The sequence below is a fragment of the Oenanthe melanoleuca genome, chromosome 2 (genome assembly GCF_029582105.1).
Source record: "Oenanthe melanoleuca isolate GR-GAL-2019-014 chromosome 2, OMel1.0, whole genome shotgun sequence".
NCBI lineage: Eukaryota > Metazoa > Chordata > Aves > Passeriformes > Muscicapidae > Oenanthe > Oenanthe melanoleuca.
In genome coordinates this window covers 21,105,281-21,125,181 of record NC_079335.1, presented here as the reverse complement: position 1 = coordinate 21,125,181, position 19,901 = coordinate 21,105,281, and the positions used below count along the sequence as shown (strand labels likewise).

Here is a 19,901-nt window from a genome sequence, read left to right as displayed (position 1 = left end):
AACCAAATAAACAGCCCCAAGGAAAACACAAAGTCTGAACGACCAAACACTTTACTGAGCTACAGCAGTGGTGCTCCTCTTTGGAAATAACCCTGGAAAATGCACTAAGCAGTCACATGCAATTCCATTAGTAACAAAATCTACAGTTTCAAAGTGTAATCTTGCATGTAGAACAGCTGAGGCATGCTTAAAATATCCTTTAATAAGCAAGGCTTATAAATACTCTATTTTCACCACATTTCTCTTACCTGTCCAAAGGGATGTAGGAGTTCAGAATGGATCCTGCCATTGCTTTGGTACTGGCATTGTCACTGACTGTTCCCAAGCTAACTGTGCCAGATTCTCCACTCAGACTGTATCGTTCTTTCTGCACATCTGCTTGTACTTCCAGCCTTTGAGAGAAAGAGAGAGTTGCATATACTACCACAGCAGTTAAAGCACACTAGCTGAAAATTAGTGTCACTTTGTAGAGGGCAGCAAGTCAGTCAGTAATGAACAGAGTTCCTGAGTCACTCCAGGACAGATGGGCTTATTTACACTACTGTCACATGTTCTCCACTCCCATTATCAAAAATTACTATTTCTTGATTAAAACCAAGCAAACAAAAACACCTCAAAGCAAAAACAGATTAATTTCCTAAAGGTGCTAACCAAAAATTCTGGATTCTTTCCCTCCTGAGATTTACAACCAGGACAACTTCCCGGTTCAGCTACAGTTCTTCTGCATATAGTACTCTAAAAACAATCAGAAGGGTACATAAATTCAAGACATGATGGTTCCCATGTATTGCCTGCTGCAGATTACTACTGATCAAATAAGAGGCAGAGAACTGTGTTCAGTATTCTGCTTTACATTGTATTGCTATCAACTGCAACAGGAATAATAGAAACCTAACCAGTCTTAAACTGGGCTCAGCAGATAAGCCAGAAATCAAATTACAAGCTTTTTTCCAAATGTCTTGTTTATCTTTGTTCTGAAGTGAAATTGAAATATTTTTTCTGTTTTAAGAAACAGCTCTTTAAGAAGAGGGTATGCATACTTCATTCAGCAGTCACAGCCTGGTACACCTGTCCCAGCAGAGGGGAATTCTTGATACTATCCCACTCTCTTTATTCTATATAGCTTGGACTGCCAAATCATTCAAAATGAGCAGGGTTGGCAGCTGATTTAAGGAGGAAATTCCACCCCAAACCCCATATGCTCCCTTTCTCTTCAGGGTGCAGGAGAGCCAACTACCAGAAAGATCAAAATTCACAGAAAGCATTGGGCATGTGACAAGAAGCTGCCACCTTGGCAAGGCCAGGTGTTCATCTACCTCCCCTCCTTCCTGAAGTCCATTTGGAGCCCACACTCCACCCAGGTGCTCTGAAGGCACAGCTTGGTGCCTGCTGACTGAAGGCTTTTGGGTGAGGTGCACCAGAGAACAAAAACTGTTAGAGATGAGCTGACTCCCTCTGAGCCCCGCCTGCAGGCCCTGTCCTGGGAAGCAGCACAAGAGGCAGCTGCCCACCTGTTGAAGCAGCTGCCCACGGCGCTCCCCGAGAGGCTGCCGGTGATGCTGGCCCCCGCCAGGGCCATGGTGCTGGCGGTCTCGCTCAGGTTGTCGCGGATGGCGCCGATGCGCTCCATGTGGCTGCCGCTGGCGCTCAGGCTGCCCGTCAGCCCGCCCACGCTGCCCTCCCCGATGCTGGGGTTGTGCCGCGCCTCCGCCACCGACGTGGTGTCTGCAACACACACACAGCCCTCGCACAGGGAGCAGCACCCAGCTGCCTCTACACTGTGACCATCACCCTGAAACTATGCTGAGAAGGAGGATTTATAAAACGTGTGGTCACAGAGAGAGAACTTTGTCAAAAAAACCCAAAAAACTACAAACAACAAGAAATAATTTAAATACACCTTTCTTGGAGCTGCTGTAACGGCTATGCCTCACATCCCAAATTTAAGATAGCAAAAAATGAATCATGGATAGGACAGGAAACATGGATAAAAGGAATGCAGACAGACCCCATCACACAGGACAGTGCCATGTAATCAAAAAATTGAAGCATCAGACCAGTCTTTAGTTGGCCCTTTTAAAAATAAAAACTCTAACCTGATTCCACAAACCAGGATTCTGAAGGAGCAACATTTAATGCTATGTTAAAACTTTTAGCTATGGAGAAGACTTGAGTTTGGCTTTGATTAAAATGGGCAAGAAAAGCTTTAATACTTGTAATATAGCCCAGCACAAAATGACACAGAGAAACAATTATCATCTGAGAGGTGCAATTTCAGCAGTGAGCAGAAGCAGCCCCAAATGCAAATAGCTACTTTAGTATATAAGATAGAAAATACAAGTCACAAAGCCCATATTTATAGAAAATTGAATTTTCTTACCTACAGCTGCATTTGTTCCACCAACGTTTATATCATTTTCATCATCAAATTCTATCCTGACACCTTTTCCATTGCCAGCTGACACACCACAGCCTCCACTTCGGCAGAGGGAAATTGGAACAACTCCATACACATAAGCCAGCATAATAGGAACACCAATACCTACAGGGGGAAGTAGAGTCTTTCATTAAAGTGACTTCTATTTTAGAGCCTTTCATAAAGGCAATTTCATTTTCCAAGATTATTTAATATTTGATTAATATTACACTAGAAAGAGATCGGGAGGGAGCAAAATTAAGAAATATTGGTAAATCATTAAGGTGAAGTGACAGGAAAGTGCTTTCAGCAGGAAGAATGTCCTCTGTCAGCACTGGTAAAAAAAAAAGCTTAATGACTGATGAATTAATACTTTCTGCATGTCCATAGCATACTTTACAAAAGAAATTAAAGTACTTTAAGAATTCACAAAAGTTCCACTGTGGACTCCACTGTTCCACCTGAGAGGCAGAAATAGCAGAGACCTATTTCAAAAGTTACTCAACTAAAAATGTTAGTACCTCTACTACTTTAATATGGGACTTCAATTTACATCCACTGAAGAGAGATGTGGCCTTGCTATCAATTTAATAGGACTTAACACTATTATTATTCTGGGATTTTTCAGTACAAGTTTTCCTTAGAGGTAAACAATTCTGCGGAGTATGGTGGCAGGAATTAAGGGAAACCAGCTAAAGGAACTGTAGACTGAAGCACACAGATACACACACATCCATCCCAGGACCCTGAGTGGATGACAGAAGTTAGTCCTTTGGCATATGAATTAAATTATCTTATGGCTTTGCTGATGAAATATATAGAAAGTACAAAAACCCTTGAAAAATGTCAAGTTGGCACATTCTGAAAATGTCAGGAGAGAAGCAGACCTAATAGAAAGGCTACTCAGTCTAATCTAAAAGAAGGGTTCCAATTATACAAAGTCTCCTTCACTAGAACTACTCACATTCAAGGAGGAACTCCATATTCTTATGGTCATTATTCTGGAAACCTCACAATGCCTTAAGACTGGAGGCCATATGTCAATGGCAATGGGGCAAGAGCAAAACTCCATAAAATAAAACCCAACTACTTTCCCTGTAAAGCCATGTTTCATCTCTGTGCAGGAATAAGAAACAGCTTGAGAGAAATGAAGTAAGGCAGAACTATAAATATAGCTATGAGACTGTGTCCCCTACCACCTGTTCAGCAGGGATCTGACACCACAGCCACACGAGAACAATGCAATGCAGACTGACACCATGGCTGGCATATCCTCATTTGCACAGTGGTCCCCCATTGATAACAAGCAGTTTAAAGCCACAGCTTCCTGGCCAGTCTGAACCACCACTGCCTGAAAGTGGCCTTGTCTTCCAGAGGTTACTTATTACTAAGTATTGCTTCTGGCACAAAGGGGAACACTGCAGACAAAACTGTGTGTACAGGGGGCTGAGCCAGCTTAAACTGGTGAGCCTTAGTGTGAGTCAGCTATCCACAGCAGCTTACTGTCCAACTGTGAAGATGCCTGTGCTGCAACAGAGGCAAGGCAGTGTCAGGCAAGTCCCTCCTTTCAAAACAAAGCTGGGTTTACAATTATCTTGAAATTACCTGGGCAGATGAGACAACTATTTTGTAAGGAACAGCAAGATTCTCGTTAAATGCTATCCTCAACAATCACCATGGTAAAGAGTGTGATACACTTTGTACTGACTCCCAGGGCAAAACAAGTGGTTTGTCAGCTACTGCAATGTTAAGTGTAAGAGACCATTTTTTCTCTACATGAAGAAAAGTTTGATATGAAGTTATTAAAATATGAATACACCTTGAGGCAACATTTTTTTTCTTGGTCATCTAAAAATCCTTTAAATACTTCAATCTTAAAAGCCAGATGTGACAATGTGGAAACTTCAGTTTTCAAGATAAAAATTAGTTTTTTATTCTTTGGGAAATGCTACATTAAAATCAAGTACTGTATTCTTGATTCTGCTCCAATAAATGTATAACCTCAGACTCCTCCTTGTCTTGGTTCCTTCACCTATAAAAGGAAACTACAGCACTTAGCTGTGTTATTCATGAATGTTTATAGAGTTCTGGTTGCTACCAGGTGCTACCAAGACACAAAATAGTAGTATTTACTTACCTACAGTTACTGCAGCTACAACTGGAGAAACAATTACAGATAAGGTTACACCACCTGCTATAGCCAAGTTTCGCTTGTGCTTTGAAATGTCTTTGCCTTCGTATCGATTGTGAATCTTGAAAGAAGAAAAGAAAGGGGGTTTAGAGTATTATCAACATCAATAATACACTTCTGCAATGATGGAATATGTGACAGATCGAAGCTATACACTGTTGTCTTCCAGAGAGACCGTATTATATGCAATGATTTATTTCTTATCTTAAAGAAAATAAAATTCATACATCCTAATTTTAGGCAATCTCTTACAAGCAAGAAGTCCTCCTATCCAGCATTAAGTATTTATTCTCAGCCTCAAGTTTGAAGAGCTAAGTAATTCAAGAGCTTTGTTTAATCATTACTCCAGCTTAGATGGCTGGGAAAAGTAGACAAAACTTTCAGGATAAAAACATTTCCACATATGATCAAAATGACACATCTTATTCCCAGTTGTCTTTTCCCTGAACAGTATGGAGTTAAAACTTTCACACATTACTGGATCTATAGAAACAGGCTGACAGCAGAGCCACAAGAGAGTCTTCACCAAACACAGACTGGAAGGAGGGGAAACAAGAACTCCATTGCTCCAGCATTCCCTCATGACAAGCTGTTGAGACAGGAAATGTTTTTGCAAACCTGAGTCTTAGCTGTGCTTCTGTTTACTGAGGAATCTGTTACCCAAACCTCTTACTGATGGTTCAAGTCTGCAGTAACTCTGAAATGTGACTACCTTAAACTTATCTGCCACAAACCCCCCATGAACCTGAAAGGCCTTTAAAGACTACTGTTCTAAAGAGATTTCCCACATCTGTGTGTTTCATTTACTCTCTCTAGGAACATGGTTTCTCAGAGGTATGCACTATACCTGTCATCATTCTTAGCTAAGATATGATTACAAAGGAACAACAGCTCTCTCAATGGCCGTCACAAAGCCAAGTTAATCCTCACTCCATCTACAGAAGAATACAAAAGATGAGTACATAAGAAGATAATGACAAAAGATGAATTGCAGGTCATGCTTCCTAAATTATCATGTTATTGAATGCAGTGCTTTCTAAAATATAATTTCAGTTAGAGATCTGGTAGGGTTGTTCTCATTTTGGAATAAACAAAGCCTTTGTATTTGTTCAGGCAAGGAAAGGGCAGAGAAGGCACTCTACTTTGTGCAAAGAGAATGCATTTACTTGCTCTGAAGTACATTATACAGAGAGGAAGCACTTGAATATTGAACATACTATGGATTAAAAAGGAAAAACTGAACATGAACACTCACAGTGTGAGTGTGTAAGAACTATAAACCCAGAAACATTAGGTTTCATGGGGCTCTGAGCAATTAGCAGGATCACCTAAGGCACTGAATTTTACTGTTATGGACAATATAACCCCTGAAACAAAAAATATAACACAACAGACATCCATAAAGGTTACTGGATTCCTTAAACACAAAGAAAGAACAAAAAAAAAAAAAAAAAAAAGGAATGGAAGGAAGAGGTTACAGAGCAGAAATTTATTTAAAACATCAAGACAGAAGGTTACACTGGCAGAAACTATTATGAAATAAGAAACTTCTGGATATTGACTAAATAAAGAATAACCAAACAAAAATACTAGGCCACATGAGAGATTTCAATAAACACAGAAACCTATTAGGTTGCAAGACTTATTTCTACAAAACCAGAACAGTAGCACTTCCTCAAGGAAACTATCAAAGCACAAGCACAAACTCTTCCAATGCAAAGGACAGACGGAATGTTGAAAAAGAACAATGAAGCTTCCTTTACCAAAGCAAGAGCAGCATTAAGGAAATAGAAAGTAGGTCAGATTACTATGAATGGGTATAAAGAACAGCATGAGGGTGTTAGGCCAAAATCAGAAAGGTTAAACTAGAGGAGACAAAAAGCAAGAGATATCAAAGTCAAGGAAAAATTATTCTACAAGTACAGTGCTAGTAAGAGGAAGACCAAATTGGATCAATTTGCTGTTTAACAAAAATGAAAGACAGCCAGCAGATGAAACTGGAGACCTGATCCTATTCTTTTCTCCCTTCAGTTGTCACTGAAGGTCAACTGTGAGCCAGACAACTGGTGACAAAGAAGTAAGATCTGTACAAATCCAGCAGATTGGAGCATACTTACATGAGCTGATCTGCAAAATATCTCAGCAGGCTAAATTTCAGAGTCACTAATAGTAATTTTTAAAAATTATTATTAGTTTGAAAAAAAAAAAAATCCAAGAAAACTGGAAATAGTTAAATGGCAATGATAATCTTAAAAAGGGTACAAACCAAGGAGCTGAGGAAGTAAAAGACCACTAAACTGAACTTTAATTTCCTGAAAATTGGGACCTTGTAAACATCAAAGCAAAGGTAGGAAAAAAAAAGGTCACACTGATTTTTTTTTTTTTCAAGTAGAAATCATGTCAATTTAATTTTTTCCTGTAACAAGATAACTCAGCCTTGAGGATGGGGAGAAACAGATGTCACACACTCACTAATTAAATTCTTACATTCTTGTATGACACTCAAGCAATTATAATGGTCCAGATTGGAAAAAAAAAAAAAAAGGATGAGAGGAATCTACTAAGTTTCATGTGAAACTACAGAAAACATGTGAATAGTCCTTTTCTGTAACTGTCCAAACTCTTCACTCAATACTTCTTCCAAGAGATGTGCCTTGGATCCAAGAGTATTGAACAATTTCATTAATGTGGAAGATGGAAGGAGAAGAATGCGTGTGTTGAAATTCAGGCCAATAAAATCTGGCATGGCTGCAAGAATGCCAGATTTCACTCCAGTCCTGAGAAGCTGAAAAATGGCCTGAAATGGCCAAGATGGAGCTGAAATGGCCATGAGGTCAAGACTACATGTAGGAAGAAGCCAATTGCCTGAATTACCAGTACATGGGAAAGGGTTTGTGTTTTAGAGTACACAAAATGAAAATAACACATTGTCAAGAAGAGGTAACTGGTAGTTACTGGCACAGAATCACCCTTTCATTTAACTCAGCAGTAGTAATGCTTCACTGCTGGATTCAAACTGGACAAAAAAGTGGCATGAAAAACTACAAGGAAATTCAGAAGAGGAGAATCAGACACCTAAACTAGAGTTTTCTCGACAGTTCATCAAGAAAAGCTGGAAGTTCTAGGTTTGTTAAGAACGGATCTAAATATCACAGAATCTGTTATGGCATACTGCAAAACAAAAGGATTCTCTGCATCAGCTGAAGAACAGGGCAGTAGGAATCAAATGTAAGTTCTCTCCCTATACCTATGTTAAAAACACTAAGTTTTTCTAAGAAAACCAAGCTTGCAGGGCCTGTGGGATCTCCACAGTCAGATGTTTTGAAGTGCAAATAATTGACAGGGGTCACAGAGAAAGGACCACTAAGCACTGGGGTACAACAGAAATTCTCATGAGGCTGCCTGCACAGACTAATGCTCTGAGAATTTAACACATGAAAGGTGCTGTGATGGGGTCCTATTCCAAAACATAATGAGAAAAGCTAATCATGCAAATGTAATTTGAAACAGGTAACTGCTGCCTTCTTCCTCTCCTCACTTAGAAGGTCCCAATGTCTGTATGGGACTAAGCAATAACAGAATAAAAGGGTCAAAACCCAACTGTAGCAGAAAATAGAGTACTTGCTATGAAGAAAAATATTAAATAACTACAGTGGAAAAGCTGCACCCCTGAATATTTTGTCTAGCAGACACACTCCTCCTCCCTCCCCGATAAATGCAAAATTGAGTCTGTGCCAGTCACTGCGAGAATCGACGCTGATAAAACCAGAAAAACAAATCTTCCAAGCCATCATTTCAAAAAGCCCATTTCCAAAAGATCTAGATAACTTATTACTACATCTTAAATTACATATAGGAGTTTGTTGATTACTATATTTTTTAAGAGGAAATATATCAACTGTCTTCTGATTAACGTGATCCTTTCTAGCTCCTTCCCAGAAGAAGTAAAATGAAGACAGACTAGCTAGCAATGAAGACTGCTCCACATTGGTGGATTGGCCCAAGACAATTAACAAGCTGCTGAGTATAAATGCTTAAATATGTGTATGCACAAACCTGAACTAGAAAAACTTTATACTACAATTATGGTAACTATCTGCTTTTAAGAAAAAAAAAATTTCTTTTTGTCTTCCTTGTGCTCTAGAGATTGTTTAATTCTAAGGGACAGAAGGGGAACCAGAAATTAAAATCAGATGCAGGAGCTTTCATGGCAGGATTTAGAAACTGGAGATTGTCCAGTGCTTTGCTCTGCATGTTTTAAGAGAATCTAAATTCTTAAAAACACTGCTTTTAGTTCCTGTACAACCGACACAAATATTCTTAATCAAAGCAAGGGTTGGTTGATTTGGTTTTTTGGTGATTGTTTGTTTTTGTTTTTTTTTTGTTTTGGGGTTTTTTTTAGAGGCCAGTTAAGATACCCAACTGAACATAGTATCACCCAAGCCATAAGACAGAAGGTAAAGCCTGAAGCATGTTGAGAGATGAAGCACTTTTTACCTTACGTCCCACATACACAGGAATTCCAATAATCATAGCAGGAATAGCAATGCCAGCTATTAAGGCAATTCCTACAGGAGCTCCAACAAGTGTCCCTAGTTGCCACAGGATTTTCTTCTTACGGCTCCATGGTTTCTTTCCCCAAAATGTGCAACCTGATGGGCTAATAGAGAGAAACAAGAAAGCTGTAAAGAAACTGTAAATCAAGCAAGGCAGCTATACACTACTGAACATTTCTCTAGTTACGAAATTATTGTCCTTAAGTTCAAGTTACAGATGTAACACATCATCAGTTATTTCTTCATTTTTTTTTTGCCTTAAGAGCATATTTTGCAATGTAACAAGAAGCATATTGTATATTGCTACACACCAATCTATGGTTCACAGTGATGTGTATAATCAGAAATTCTGTATTGCCTAATACAAAGACAATACAGCTGTATTAAGACATCACTAAAAAGAGGGTGTGTTAATCCAAAATATTTGATTTGTACTTAGAATATGTTGCATGCACAAATTTTACAAAATATTTTAAAATAAAAATAAAACACTAATTTAAATACATGTATTGAAGACTAACTTAATTCTCTGGTATGAATGCTTCAACTGTGATTCTCTACTCCAAGAGGAAGAAAGCCAGACTTACAGTACTTGGGAATCTCCTAAATACTTTAGAAAACAAATTACAAACCACATAAATTTTTTTTTTCTTAAACATACCTTAAATAATGTAAATCTGATATCTCTTTCATACAGAGCCAACAGAATTCACAGCCACAGACAGCACAAGTCATATGATTGCAGCTTCCATCATTCATTTTTATTATATAAGCAGCACAGCGTGGGCATGGCTTTATGTCATCAGCTGTAAAAAATGAATATGAAAATTCTATCAGTTCCTTAGACAAACAAATATAATCACAATACAGACATATACTTGGGAAAACTGGTTGAACCATTATCTGAAAAACTGAAGAAGTTTTTAATATGGTTGTTTTACAGATCTTCATTTGGCCATGACTTGGTATCAAATACATTTTTACAAACCTTAGACCAAGCAAAACTGATGAAAACAAGGTGTATTAGACCCCATTCAAGTAATTGAATAGTTAATGCACAGTCTGTTCAAGGATTTTCTAAGCTTAATGAAATACATATTAGAGTCTGACATTAAATATGTATGCTAACACAGGACTGGTCTCTTTAAATATAATCCTCTTTTACATTTCATGCTGTTGTGAATCTTACACAAGAATACTCAGTCTCCACTCTGTTAACATATCTTAAATCCATCTCCCCATTCACATTAATGTACTACTTTGGTATTGCTAACCTCCTCTTGACTCCTTTTCACAGCCATACTTTAGACTTACTTACTCCCTAAGAAAATATAGTATAGCAGAAGAAAACTCTGGAGAATCTCCATGCTCCCAAGACAAATGTGGAAAAATAAGGTTAAGTGACCAGCTCTGTCAACAAGGGGTCATTGAGCAATGATGAAATACATACACACCACAGTTGTGATCTTCACTCCTGTTTAGCACCTGCACTTTAGGACAAGCTATTTATTCACAGCAGCAGAAATACCTTGCAGCTCCTAGGGCAGAACTCCAAGTTTACTACCTCAGCGCTACTAGGTAGGACAAAGGGAAAGGAGAGCTCATACTTGATAGAAAGAATACCTAAAGAGGCACAGAACCAGCAGAAAACAATACCTCTACCAAACCCAGTGCACAAGAAGTAAGCAGTTGAAAGGATTAATTAGCTATTCCCATTTGGGAGCACATGCACAGCCTACAGGGCAGAAAGTAAACAGAGCAAGTTCTTCAGAACAGGAAAGGCAGGGCTACTGCTCTTCAGGCTCAGAGAAATTGAAAGGGTAAGGAAAAGAGCTGTTGTGCTAATTTATTTAGCTTACTTCCAAATTTATTTGAAAGCTAGAGCAAGATGCCAATTTTTAGGTCAAGACATGATGCATGGTTAAAATAAGCCAGTGCAAACTACAAATTAGAGACTCTCCAGTCTGGGGCTGGATTGGAGAAAAACAGCTCTAACTACAAGGTGCAAGTGAGACTCTTTACCCCAAATATCGACCTTGCTTGTTCAGGAAGAGACAAAAGCTGCCAAATGAATCAGAGCTTGGTGTAATTCAGAGCCAGCTCTTAACAACAGCAAACTGGAATCTTGATGTGCTAAACATTACTCTGAATAGTTTATCCTTTTTTCTTTGGGAGTTACAAACAAGCTCAGCTTTAAGAGAGGGAATTGTTTGCCTTCTGGTAGACAAAACAGATGAGCATTTCCTAGAAAACCAAAAATTTGTAGTAACAAAGATGCAAAACATCAGAGCTGGCATCAAGAGTAACAGTCTTTTTGGAAACAAAATCAGTGGTTATGAGTTTTAATTTTAACAGCTGGGGAATTTCACCTACAGTGGAGTAAACAAGTGTACTAAATGATACAACTAAGAAAGTCAACATGCTAAACATGGGATGCCTTGCAGCAAGTTCATTTGATTTCATGTTTTTCAACTACAAAGAACATAAAATGATGACAAGCTTTTAAGACTAAGTCAGATGTTCTGGTCAGAGTACTTCAAAGCATAAATTTAAATTTTTAATTCAAGTTTAGAATTGTTATTTTATGTTTCTGAAAGACAAAGCATCCAGTTTCTAGCTGCCATATCACTATTCCGATCTTTCTTTATCTAAGGTTAATTGTGCAAATGTGCAGAAGAGATGTTTCACAGACACAGCACCCTAATCATAAATACCTGCTGCTCCAGACTCCTGGCTGTAGCTGATAGACGAAGAACGGATTGTTCTCAGGCGCAGGCTCTGAGCTCTCTCCTGGCGAGCAGCATCGCAGGTCTGGTTGGGATGCCAGATTTGCTTACAGTGGTAGCAGAACTCAGTCCCACAGCCCTCTCGCCCACACGTCAGTTTGGGGCAGCTGGCACATCCAAATGCAATCACAGCGTATCTTTAACAATCAAGAGGGGAAACACAGAATTTTGTTAATAAAAGCAGTTCCAAGTATAGAACAAAGCTGAGCAGACAGCTGTCAGAGCAGCTGAAGCAGGTACCAAGGCAGTGGACACGAGGAGCTGACCACTTCCTTCAGGAGGTGGCCAGCACCAGTTCCATAACACCTCTTTCCACAGCTCTATGGCCATTGCATTAGATTAAGACAGTACAGAAATACTACAATCACTGCAACACTCACTCACCTTTACTCCACACAATATAGTGTATTTAAAGCTGAATGCACTATTACAGTCACCAGAAACTGCCGTTTAGAAGAGTGGGACAATAAACTCAAAAAAGGTGTTTAAGCAATTAGGTGTTGTAATTCGGTATGTGAGGTATAAGAACTGAAATCAGGATACCCTGTAACGTCCTTCCTGCAAACCCCAGTTCATGTCTTCCTTTCCGGTCCTGTGACCTTCCCCTGTGTCCTTGTACCCACCGCGGGGGTCAGGCATGCTGATCCTAGTCCCCTCTGTGTCCTCATCCCATTGGCAGCCAGCCAAAAGCCGCTCCCATTCCCTTCTCCTGAATACCTGGTGCGGGGAGAGGCTCGCCCTCTTTCCGGCCACGCCATCGCCCTGAAATAAACTGAGACTGAAAGAGCCTCTTTGTATCCTTCTCCATCCATGCTGCGATACTTTGTCTGATCTTAAGTAATTAAGAAAAGACACAGTGTAATCGCATCAATTAGGAAAAGTTAAAGTGTCCCAGTCTCTATGGGCACGTCTTAGGTTGACCCTGTCCATGAGAGAGGATCCCTGCAGTGGAACCTACAGCTCTAACAACATCTGGATTGGCACTGCAAGATATTTTAGGATTTTACTAGTTGCCTTTTATCATGAATACCACTTCTTACTTTAAACAGATGTTTGTTAACTCTTTGAATTTTAAAATATCAAAACAACAAACCAAATATTTTATAAATAGGATTTTGGTTTCTCAATAATTTAGGCATTTCAATTTACATTTCAAAGGTAAATGCAAAAATTGAAGAGTTTGGGCCTCAATGCCACCTTTACTCTGAAAAACCTCCAAGAATGTTGAGACTTACAAAACTGTTACACTACTTTGTAATCAGACACTACATGAACAGTTCCATGCAATGAGAGTTGAAGTGACAAAACTATTCCTTCATTAGACCTGCATTTCAAAGTTCACACAATAAAAATAATGCTCATATTAACCGTAAATATAAACATATGTAAGTATATATTTATTAATTCATACCCATTATAGCTTTTTTCAGTGATTTTTATGCAATAGCTTTATTTTAAATGTATACTATTAAGTCCACTGGTATGAACATTTAAAACAGATGTATGGTTTTATTCACATGAATCAGGTCCCTGAGTAGACTTCAACAGATTTTTAAATGCAACAAGACTGAGTTGCTGTCTGTTCAAATGAAGGTAATTTTGTTTTAAAAGACTGTATATAAAAAAATTTAAAATATTAAAAAACATCACTTGCCTATCTTAAAATTTAGCTATTTTATATAAGTAGCTAGATCTGAAACTCTGCAAAGTTAATGCAAATCCTATCCCTTCCATTATTGTTTTAAAACAGCATATGTGATGTTCCTCCCTAGGAAATCTTGCAAACAAATAGGACTTTCAACGTTTAACTTACAGATGATGCAGTTACAAATGAGATACATGTTTGTCTGTTTACAAATATTTCTTGCTTTCCAAGTAGAGATTTATTTCAGTAATTGCTAGACTCTTCTATATTGCTGCCAAGTTAATCAGCTTCATTTTCCCCACTTTCTGCAAACTGAAGAGATAATTGCTTTGCATGTACACAAAGAGACACTGATCCAAACACTTTTTCAACATACAGGGATACATACAAGGCTTGCTAATGTTAAGCCAAAAAAATCTCAAATCTAAGACACAGAATAAAGTATCAATTTATATTCTGCTGCCTTCCTATCACTAATAAAACACAGGCACATCCCTCAAAGCACTCCCTAATTGGGACTGATGCATTTGGCACATCTTTAGAAAGTAACTTTTTAGACCAGAGCAAATCTCAGTTCAAACTATACAGGATTATAGGTTTAATTTTAGCATTTGCATTCTTTTTAAAGGAGATGTAAAAGCCTGAAGTCCTTGTTTAGGCTGAGAGAAGGGACAACCAACCAAACTCAAAGTACTACCCAGTAAAACAAAAACCAGAGGCAGTGAGTGGTTAATTGAAGGCTGCACAGTGAAAAGATGGATGAAGAATCTGTACTCTTTTGCTTTTTGCCTGATAAAGGTATGAAGATTCAAGAATCGCTGCTCTCTTCTAATGATGTCAGCAATACAATCTCAGAGCAAAAACCATTAAATAATTCAAACAGAAGATAAGACAGAACACATTTGGAATACTGATTCAGTAATGCTTGTTAAAACTACACTGGAGAACTAGTATGAGAAACAGAATATAGGTGTAGGAGAAGGCTCATGAGGTTTCCCCAGGGAAGGATCACCCGTGTGACAGTGTCTCCTATCAGGCCACTGCTGGTAGGTTACAGCTGGCCCAGACTTTTACACTGCTTCAGGTAACAGCCACGATCAGGGCGCATTTCAGCTTGCCACAGAAGCTGCAGATGAAGCAGCCCAGGGTCAGAAGTCTGTGGTGCCAGTGGTATGGACCACTCTGGCACTGCTGTAGTGCAGGAGCCCATCCAGGGCAGGGCTGCTGTGGCAGAGGTTCTCCTCCAAACTCATCTGCAGCCCTGTTGGGAGGAGTAGTTCTCCACTGGGACAGAAGTAAGAGCAATACACTTGGTACTGTAGATAACTTTGTTTCAACATCTGTCTAGTTCATGTTTTGCTGTCCCTAGGACTTGTTTTTACCCAGAGTTGAAACAGAGAGGAAAAATAATTATTTACTTCTTAACTATTAACTGTAGTTTCCTCAGAACCCAGGAGACCATTTATGTAAAAAAATCCAAACCAAACATTTTAACAAACCGATCTAGTTTTACTCCATTTTTTCATTTCAGTTTTTATAATTATTTGCTCTTTATCTGGTCCAGATTTTTGACTTAATGTGATGCCCAAACCCTGAAACAATACTATATGGGATGTTTGATCAATGCTGAGAAAAGCTGAAGCACTGCGGTGCACCATCCAATTTTACCTATTTGTGCAGTAATTTTTGACTACCAAAATGCTCTATTTCACATCAATTTCCTATTTATTACAATACTTGTTTCTAATTTTAAAGTCAACTTCAGGAAATCATACTACCCTCTGTAGTTATTGCATCTCTCCTACTTTGGGGTTAATTGCAAATTTAGTAAATGCATTCCATCCAGCTCCTTCATGAAATATTTGATCCAAGCTAAAAGGTCATAAGCCTACTGTATTTCACCAGTACTACATTTCAAAAACTGTTCAGAAAAAGAAAACCCCCCCTCAGCTTTAACTGCATATTGTACAACTGGATTAGCTGCCAAAGCAGTTAGAAACGATGACTACTGTTGCACCACATAATTACTTAAGCAAATGTCCACTGATCTGAAGTTTGTGTGAAATGAACGTCAAAAATCATCTCTGAACAGTGTTTGCTAGCAAAGGCTCTTCTGTGGAAGTCTGAGTAGTGTTTGCTTCCCTAAACCTTACACCTGTACAGCTCCTTCCTTGATCCTCCTGTTAAGCTCCACCACAAGATCAAATCCCCATTATCACTTTCCACACCACTCCCACTTCTCCCTCCCACCTCCCTCTGTGTGGCTTCCCTCAGCTGGGCACATAGAGACTTGTCAGACAGTGCTGTGGCAGCTGCCTGAAAGCTAAACTCATATTTTTAACTGGAGGATTCATACACAGGTATTAGTCTTGCTGGAGGCATTACTGATGATCTTTCTGTTGTTCAAGTAGTATGCCCTTTCCCCTGAACTACTCAGCTTAACTTCTGCTGAACTCTCAGTCTCTGCTGCCCAACATAAAGAGTTCTGAAGGTTTCAAAACAATCCAAGAAGGATGAGAAAGATGGGGAAAAGATAAAACATGATTGCAGGAGCTCTCGTTTGTTTAGGATGACAACCAGAAACAGTGATCCTCCTGAGAAGTACCCAAGTAGCCAACTTTATACCACTTTAAACTAGTAATGAGAATTCAGTGCATTAAAAGCAGAATTCATCTATCACTGTGAAGCATTTCCCTGCCACTTTTAAGTATATTAGGGAAAAAATCATGGTATCAAAAGTACAACAAAGTTGCCCATGCAGTACTAGTTTTTTCCCTTCACTCAGACATTGGCAGAGTTTATCTGCCTGGCAACACACTGTATTTTCCACAGGACTCCTCTCCCAGAGTATGGCGCATGCAATCAGCAGTTCTGGAGCAAAGATTTAAATACTTGCTGCACAGTAAGGCATTGCTGTGGTCTCTCATGACCGCATGGAATTTTAACTTTGCTCTGAAGACCCACTTTTTATTTTTATAATGGTGTTATCCATAGCAATTATGATCAGTTTCTGACCTCTGAAAGATACTTAAGAGGTTTTTTTTTAACAGATAAAATTGAAGCATAAAAACCAAAACAGCTTAAACAAACCTGCCTTAGTCTACTTAACTAAGTGCTAAAAAAGTATCTGAACCACTGAAACATCTTTTAATAGAAAACAGTTTAACAGGTCTTAAATGCTTCTCCTCAGCTTGAATAATAACTGTTTGCAACACAGAAACTCAGGGCAAAGCATACTTCTCTCTATCAAATAATACCTTCCAGTGGTTGTTTTATTTTGCAGTATAATCATATTAAAAGTAAACTGTACTGGCTTTGTCCATGTGACTTTGTTACAAGTTCATGCAACCAAAACATCCCTCAAGTTATTTCTTCTTCTGTCCCCAAACTATGCCACAGCAATGCCATCCACGTTGGACCAGATATGAAACTATCACCTTTTCAGTCCCTGCTTTTGACTTGCATTAGCAAATTTTTTCTTTCAAAATATGAAAGCAAAATTGTATTTTAAATAAATCCTAAACATTAAGCACCCGGTTATTAATACTGGAGTATTTAATCTACCTAACAGTCAGTTCTGTCTTGCTTGTTCTCCTACAACATTCTTCCTTTACTTCATTCTACTTACTGCTTGTCTGTGAGGCTTTGAAACACAGCTGTCAGTCTCCGAATTTTTAGTGTGCACTGCACATCTGGATTGTAGTCATGTCTGTATTCTTTAAGCAGTATGATAACATAATCTCTAAAAAAGCAGCTTGCTGAAAAATGGCATTATGAGACACCAGCAGCACAAAGCATGATGAGCTACTGCTCAGTAGTATTCAGCCTACTTAGAATTCAGCATGGTTTCAGAACTGTTTAAAGTATTAAAGCAAAATTAAAACATTATGTTCCCCAGATAATAAGCAGGAACAAGCTGATTATCTTACATCAGAATCCTGCTGACAGGCAACAAGTGCTGTCTCAACCAGCCCCAAGATGGAAGATATGTGAAGCAGGAGAGGCCTTTTAATTCAAAGAAAAGCTTAAATAATGTGTCACAGTTAAAAAGCCAAATCACCCACTCTTCTTTAACAAATTAAGTTAAATTACAGTCACCAAATTTTCAATTCTCTTTAGTTTGAGCTCTGTACTATTGCCTTGGCAGTGCAACATCCAAATTTCTTTTGCTTGCTGTAAATAAATGGCAGTCATCAACCAATACAAGTTGCTTGACATTGCTAAAATCCCCTCTGAGCAGAAAAAAAAGAAAAACCTATTCAAGAAAGCATTTTATTTTGGAAGAGGGTTGTGACTTGGGGTAGTTCTTATTCTTGTTTTCATTATCATTCGTTTTGATTTCTTGTCTTTTTTTTAATTAAAGAGAATTCTGCCTGCTACCTACTTGTACAACTGTAAGAATACCCTAAGTAAAGCAAGTAACTTTTCAAAAATCATAATTCTATGCAAATTATGTATTTACACTGTCACTTTTTTGCAAATATAGGAAAAATACATACCCACAATCTGGAGCTGGGCACCACCTACAATCAGGATCCGCAACCAGCCACCGCCTAAGCATAAACTCTTCATATTTTTCCATCAAGATGTCATCATTTAATATCAAACGAATATCATGAGGATTAAAGCGTTCTGAGCATTCTGGGCAGCTAATATTAACTCTGCTCTCAGAGATTTCTATCCGGAGATACTGACGCAAGCAATCCACACAAGATCTATGGTGACAAGTCATTATCTCCGGGAACCTGTCCTTGGAGTGCCGCAGAAGGCACAAGGGGCATTCCATGAAGTCTCCACTTGGTTTGCTGCTAGAGGTTGTTCCGTTATCAGAAGAGGTACACGTGGAGAAAATAGAGTTCTTGTCTGTACACATTTCTGAATGAATACTTTCAATGCTTGCAATTCCATCAACACCTCCATTTAAATCCCTAGACTTGCGTTTTGTGTCTTTTTTTCTCCGAAAAAGTGAGCCCAATGAAATTCTTCTCTTCTTTGGTGCTTTTTTAACTGATGGCAAGCTCACAGAGGAGGCAGAAGACTGGAGGTCCCGATCCGAGCCCATTTGCCGATGTAAACTCATGTCTAGGTCACTCATCAGAAAGGGGTTAAATTTCATATGCAATCCTAATCATTTTTAAGGATCAAATAGAGGCAGAGGATACAGGCATACTGTAATGTAATCCAGTTTGAGAGTCCTCATGCAGAAAATTCACATATATCTGCTTCCAGCAAATTCTTCAGAAGAATTCCCTGTATTAGGAGAGATGAAAAAAAAGCAGATTAGAATCACAACTCTCACTATTGGTTCTGAAAGGTCACAGCACTCTAGTGATCTGTTATTCCTATTACTACCATTTTTTCCTCACCATCTTCACCCAATACCTCTTTCTGTCAGCTTTTTCTAGCCTTTACATCCTTCTTATCTTAACAAGCCTGGAATTTCCTTCTGGTCAAGGACTGTCTTTGTTACACTTAATCAGTGCAAAGAACAGCCCCTGCACTGCTCTGCTCCCCCAAGGGAAGTAGGGTATGCGCATGTATCTATGCCTGTGTAGAAACTACCAAAACTCAAGGTGACAACTAAGTAAATATGCAAGTTCTTCTATAAAGCTTAGCAACAGGCTTAGAACATTGGAAACTTTTCTGTTTTCTCTACTTTACATTTTCTGCACATGTGATAAGGTCAAGTAAAATCCAATACAGTTAATTAAAAGAAAGATTTCTCAGTGTTTTCTGAACCATTCAGACTGACAGTAGAAATTAAATCACTGTAGCTAAACAACTCAAGATATTCTCAAAATCTGAGGGTTCTCAGAGAAGTATGCATATTTATAGTATAAGGCATCTGAATATTTCAGGGAGCAGAGCTGCAGAGTGAGTGACAGCCAACACTGATTATATAGAAGTTGAAGGGCATGGCAAAGACTGCAGTTAAGGTGACAACATTTGAATTTTTTATCAGATGTATTTTTGTAAGCCAAAAAAAAAAAAAAAAAAAACCAAAAAAAACTCCAAACCAGATTCCCATCACATATCAAGCTTCAGTTATTACCTATGTACAAGAAGACACCAAGGATTTCCTTCTGTTCTCTGCTGCTTAAGTGACTGTGCAGTGAGAAGAGAAAGAACTTCCTATTTTCCTCTGGAAAAAGCAGCAGATCGTCTCCAATCAAAACCACTTAGTTCTCCCCAAACATGCAACTATTCCCACTTCTTGGAAGTTTGACTGTAAAAGAGGAATTTTTTTTAACTTTTGGTGAACTGCGCCTTTATCAGAAAAATGAGAAGGCACTTTTTATGTGACACC

General features: G+C 38.6%; 1 protein-coding gene across 3 annotated transcripts in view; it reads right to left on the bottom strand.

Moving 5' to 3' along the window:
• Window positions 1-19,901, bottom strand: part of RNF19A (ring finger protein 19A, RBR E3 ubiquitin protein ligase) — a 56,724-nt gene that overhangs the window by 2,338 nt on the left and 34,485 nt on the right. For all 3 annotated transcript variants that reach the window (XM_056484751.1, XM_056484752.1, XM_056484750.1), the window contains 8 exons: window positions 18,094-18,844; window positions 11,878-12,086; window positions 9,825-9,969; window positions 9,105-9,267; window positions 4,554-4,668; window positions 2,381-2,542; window positions 1,512-1,725; window positions 249-392 (listed from right to left, as the gene is read on the bottom strand). In XM_056484751.1, coding sequence (XP_056340726.1) covers window positions 249-392; window positions 1,512-1,725; window positions 2,381-2,542; window positions 4,554-4,668; window positions 9,105-9,267; window positions 9,825-9,969; window positions 11,878-12,086; window positions 18,094-18,710 — 1,769 coding nt within the window. In that variant the 5' untranslated portion in view covers window positions 18,711-18,844. The remainder of the gene's footprint in view (window positions 1-248; window positions 393-1,511; window positions 1,726-2,380; window positions 2,543-4,553; window positions 4,669-9,104; window positions 9,268-9,824; window positions 9,970-11,877; window positions 12,087-18,093; window positions 18,845-19,901) is intronic.